The following is a 5,629-nucleotide window of genomic DNA, read 5'->3' on the forward strand; positions in this document are numbered from 1 at the left end:
CTCTATGGAGGTGTGTTTATTACAAACCAAAGAGGGTTCGATGTTGGTTTTTAATACATTGTTGTAGTTTCTATTCCAAAGAGCACCTGTTGATTGCTTTCTGTCATGGGACATTTGTGGCACTAAGTATGGCTTTCAAATATTTGCTCTTTTTACAGCACAAATATGACTTACAGTATCTGATTCCTCCATGTCTCCTCTTCCCTAGCTGATGTACTACCTCAAGAATGTACGTTTCAACGTGCCTCACACAGAAGAGGAGATATTCTTTAATGACGGGGACGTGGACGGCTACTACGACATCATTAACTGGCAGGTCAAAGGTGACGGGGAGCTATCTTACGTCATTGTGGGAAGCTACAACGGCACAGCGCAGCCAGAGGCCAGGATGACCATACAGAATGAATCCATAGTGTGGAACAATGAAGATGTGGAAGTCAGTGGCACTTTTATTATTATGTTGCATGTGTGTATGTGTGTGTGTGTGTGTGTGTGTGTGTGTGTGTGTTTGTGTGAGCATGTGATAAATAGAGTTGTCATGATAACCACATTATCACAATACCATGGTCATGTGATGCCTAAAGTGGGGTTGAACCAGCCTCAGATTTTTTCTTCTAAGTGTCAACATGTTATATCTCAGGAACGAATGATCATAGAGACACAGGGAGATATGTGAAGTGTCACTTGGCCTTGGGAGTGTGTGTGTGTGAATATGAGTGTGTGTGTGTGTGTGTGCGTGTGTAGGATTGTTAAAGAAGCAAGAAAGCAACCAATACCGTTACAGCCCTAGTGATAAACAATAAAAATATTCTGTCCATGAAAATAACACATTATGTAAATTAGTTTGTCCGTATTTGTATCTATGTCTATCTGTGTGTCTGTGTGTGTGTGTGTGTGTGTGTGTGTGTGTGTGTGTGTGTGTGCACGTGTGTGTGTTTGGGTTCTCCTCCTCCAGCATCCTCGGTCAGTGTGCAGTGAAAACTGTCAGCCAGGCACCAGGAAGGGGATCCGGCAGGGAGAGCCAGTCTGCTGCTTTGACTGCATCCCTTGTGCCGACGGCGAGATCAGCAACACTACCAGTCAGTACGACTTTCATACTACACATTTAAAATATGGGGACGTCTTGCTGTCCACACTGACCCCCGCCCAAAATGAGAGTAACTCAACACTAAATCACATAAGACGTCTGCTGCACTGCCCTCTAGGGATTGAAACTTTCAGGCATGTTGCACTTCTGGCTACACTGAATCAGCAGGTATTTTTAGCAGCTTTCAATGATAAAGAACCTGCAGCTACATCACTGACTGGGTGTGGTCAAAAGTGCAATATGCCTGAAAGTTTCAACCACAAGAGGGCAGCAAAAGTAGTGGACTCACACTTGAAGAAAGTTAGACTCAAAATCCTTTTCATTGTGACTTTAATCATCAGTTTCTTTTACTCAAATTCAGACTTTTGTGCTGCTCTGACGTGATGTCTGTCCTTGTGCCAAGAGATCCCACTATACATTTCAGAGTGAAAACAGATGTTTTTAACCTTGCAAATCACAGGGTAAAAAAAAAAGTCTGCAGGGGGTCACAAAATTTCTGTGGCCAATGTCTCAGCACCATATTGCACAAACACTGCGCCTTTGAATTGCATCAATAAAGAGACAGATTTGAGTCAGAATATGGTCAAAGAAGCAAACACATTAACATTTATTTAATCTGCTGAATTTTACCATAAGAAACTGTTGCTAGTGCAAATCAGCATTAGCATTTTTGTAGAAACCTCTACTGATCACCTCCCATCAAAAACGGTGAGACGGTACATAAGATCCTTTCCTCCAACTCCCTCTCCTCCACTCTCTGTCTCTCAGATGCTCGAGAGTGTATCCAGTGCAGTGAAGACTACTGGTCTAACGCCGTCCGTGATACCTGTGTGCCCAAAACCATTGAATTCCTGGCCTTTGGAGAGCCACTGGGGATCACTCTCATCGTCATCTCCGCCTTCGGGGCTCTGGTCACCATCGCTGTTGGGGTGAGAGTCGCATGGGACATCTGAGTTCATGCAGGGAAAAGTGTCATCAGATGCCTATTTACAAGATTTAGTCCTAACAGGTCATCAGTTACCATTTTGTGATCTGTCAGCATTGAAGGCAGCCATATACAGCATGTCATTCATTTCATTTCACTTGTGCATCCAAACGTTAATCAGTGTGTTCCCTCCCCCATACTTGAATGATAGTCGCTGAGTTTCTGCCCTTGTGCAGGTAGTGTTCATTGTGAACCTCGGCACTCCTCTGGTGAAAGCCAATGATGCTCTGTTGAGTTTCTCACTGCTGTTCTCCCTGGTGGTGACCTTCCTCTGCTCCATCGTCTTCCTGGGAGAGCCTCAACCCTGGAGCTGCATGACCAGCCAAGTGGCCCTGGCTCTGGGCTTCGCTCTGTGTCTCTCCTCCATTATGGGTGCGTGAACTCTCTTGTTTCTCCAGCAAGTGACAAAAAAATATAACTGTATTGGTGCTAATGTATTTTTGCATGTGTGTCTGTTTGTGTGTGTGACCATCAGCCACGGCTTAGGTCCGCTGGCACTCTTATGTCCATCTTTCTCCACCTATCTCTTTTTTGATTTGTGCCTGCAGTGATGCCAGCTCCCTTCCAAGAAAAGCAACTGTTGGCTGCTAAAAAGCCACCAGAAGTTCAGATGACAGCTGAATATATTTACTACACCAATTCTGCAGAGGGAGGGGTGACACTGTGTATTTGAAGCACTTAGATCAGACTTAGATTAGATGAGTAACTTGCTAAATGCACGTGCACTGACATTAATGCTTTCAATGCTGTCAGCATGGGGCATCTGGGAAGTTGCTAAATCTGTCTGCAAAGTCATCACGTTGGCAAGAGTTTATGTCCATGAATGACTGCTGCTCCCAATGGGCTGAAGGAGCCAGTGACACTTTCTTTCTCTCTCTGTCTGTCTCATTTTGCTTGGTCTCTCCATCCTTCCATTGCCTGCAAACTCATGCAAATGAATGTGCTTTCTCGTGAGCTTATTTCATAATGTTGGCTGTTCTGGCCAAGGTACTAGTGTGAAAACTATGAAGTAAAACTTTTACAAGATTGAAGGCTCTCCTCTCGCTCTCCTCTCGCTGCCCTCCTCTGATATTTGAATGTTTCGTTGCTTCAGGTAAGGCAGCGGTGTTGATGCTAAGAGCTCAGGCTCTGAAAGCGGCCCGCGCCAAGGCCAAGGCAGCCGCTAAAGCGGCAAAGGCTGCCGCTGAAGCAGCAGCCAATAGTGGCAACCCTGATGTCATAGTAACCAACACGAACAACAACAACAACACTGACAGCAACCCTGGTGGTAACCCTGAAAAAGACAAACTCACCTTTGCCCACCAGAGGGCGATAGCTGCTGTGGCAACACTGATACAGGTAGGTATAAATACTAAAGTCCACCCACATTTTATTTATGGAACAGTATCATCAAAATAGTGTGACTTATAGGAAGGTGGGATCGTTAAAAAACATAACTTGATGTTTATCTGAAAATATAATTAATTTTCATATTGGTGGTTGTTTGCTGCCAGAGATCATCGATGTCAGTTTACCCAGCTTTTTATTTACTACTACAACACCATATATGATGAAAACATATTTGTAAAATGATGCAAAAGTATTAATACAATTTGTTTGCCTACTATGACCTCTCAGTGGTGACATCAGCCTTGTAAAGTGGTAACACTGATAACAGAATTATCATCCCTCATCATCCCAGGCGGTGGCATGCACAGTGTGGCTCATCATCCTCCCTCCACATCCTGTCAAGAACACTGCAGCCCAAAATGTGAAGATCATCCTTGAATGTGATGAAGGCTCCGTAGTCTTCATCTGTTGCATCTTCGCCTATGACATCCTACTGGCTCTGCTGGCCTTCATCTTTGCTTTCATAGCCCGCAAACTAGAAGACCACTTGAGGTAGCAAACATACACTGCTCTCAGTTCGGCTGTCAACCTCAGAATTACGGTGTCATTAAGAGCTACAGAACATTTACCATCGTCTGCACCTGGTGTACATTCATTGCAATATCTTTAAATGCATGGCACATGCAGTTTTTTAACATTTGCTTATTTTTACAATACACAATTTTCATCAAACCTAGTTTAAATGTAACTGCTGATGCCCTAAATAAGAATACATGGATATGATAATAAATCTGTGGGCTAAGGCATATTTTAGGGAAAATTTCCTGGAGCAGACTTTCATTTCTTTCTGTTGGTGTCAGCAGCATAAACAGATGAAATATTGATAAAGAGGATACTAAGCAGATACAAAGCAAGGCTTCATGTTCACTTTGTTTCTCTTCATGATACTCTGACTATTAGTTGGATTATCTAGCCTGGCCAAATCCATTCTGTGGAAGCTTTTTCAAGAATGGATGATAGCAAATAGTTTCTTAAGAAGTAGGAAAATGATATCTCTGATATCTCTAGCCACACTGACACACAGACATCACCAGCAATGATATAAAGAAGAGGGACACCTGGCACACATAATTATTGTAATTATCCTTTAAAAGCTGAAACATATTATGTGAGTTCATCCCCTTTTCTGTTTTGTCTCTTCTTTTTCCTTTTCACATTTCACATTTCTTACTCAATCTGTTTTGTGACATCCATTTAGCTTTTATATAGCAAACTGATGAGGCAAAATTTATGTGTGTTCCAGTGAGGCAAAGTGCGTGACCTTCGGCATGCTGGTCTTCTTCATCGTGTGGATCTCCTTTGTCCCGGCTTATCTCAGCACACGTGGCAAGTTCATGGTGGCCGTCCAGATCTTTGCCATCCTGGCCTCCAGCTTCGGCCTGCTGGCCTGCATCTTCCTGCCCAAGTGCTACGTTCTGCTGGTCAAACCTGAACGCAACACGGAGGAGATGATGAGGCCCCGTTCCAAACCTCGTGATGGGACTTCAACCGGCACCTCGGCCTCACTGGCCACAGCTGCTACTGAGGTCAACGCCACAATCGCATCCACTGCCATCGATGATTAAGGGAGCAGGCTGGGGTGGGCACCGAGGATGGATCCACTTCTCTGTCAGTTCAATCAAATCCAGCAATAATTTGTGCTGATTTTTGACTCTTGAGGGCCTAGACTACGACTCAGTGACCAACCAACTTTCATAATGTCATAATATTGACTCATTAAGTTTTTTTCAAATGCTTTCTGGCAACTGAAAAAGTTGATCCAATGGGCAAAAAGCCCATCAAATATATGTTGCCATGAAAAACTTATCCAATGAAACCTTTCAAGAAATAATTGACAGTTACTAAGAATCATTACATTTTATAATTAGACAGGATGCAGTTTCATTTATATAGATTGAACTGATGGTGAATTGGGCAAACTCTGGTGAGTCTAGTGGAAAATGTATCACATATACCCCTCAGACACATTAGAAGGGTTTTATTCCAGAATGCAATATACATGGGGGAAAAACACTGTTACCTCAATAATTACTCAATATTTCATAAATACATTTCCAAAAAATGTTATTGTGTAAGCTCAAGTTTAAAACATTGAAAATCACTTTAGTAATCAATAATTATAGTGAGTTGTATGGCTGTAGTTATTACAGACACAGAAATGCCTTGTT

The 5,629-nt window shown here is 42.9% G+C and overlaps 1 protein-coding gene across 1 annotated transcript in view; it reads left to right on the plus strand.

Moving 5' to 3' along the window:
* Positions 1-5,353, plus strand: part of vmn2r1 (vomeronasal 2, receptor 1) — an 11,328-nt gene extending 5,975 nt beyond the window's left edge. The window contains exons 8-14 of the mRNA XM_030066362.1: positions 209-436; positions 956-1,079; positions 1,856-2,016; positions 2,249-2,444; positions 3,166-3,410; positions 3,754-3,953; positions 4,705-5,353. Of these exons, the coding sequence (XP_029922222.1) occupies positions 209-436; positions 956-1,079; positions 1,856-2,016; positions 2,249-2,444; positions 3,166-3,410; positions 3,754-3,953; positions 4,705-5,026 (1,476 nt within the window). The 3' untranslated portion in view covers positions 5,027-5,353. The remainder of the gene's footprint in view (positions 1-208; positions 437-955; positions 1,080-1,855; positions 2,017-2,248; positions 2,445-3,165; positions 3,411-3,753; positions 3,954-4,704) is intronic.
* The last annotated feature ends 276 nt before the right edge of the window (positions 5,354-5,629 follow it).

This window comes from Myripristis murdjan, chromosome 13, assembly GCF_902150065.1.
Source record: "Myripristis murdjan chromosome 13, fMyrMur1.1, whole genome shotgun sequence".
NCBI classification, from domain to species: domain Eukaryota; kingdom Metazoa; phylum Chordata; class Actinopteri; order Holocentriformes; family Holocentridae; genus Myripristis; species Myripristis murdjan.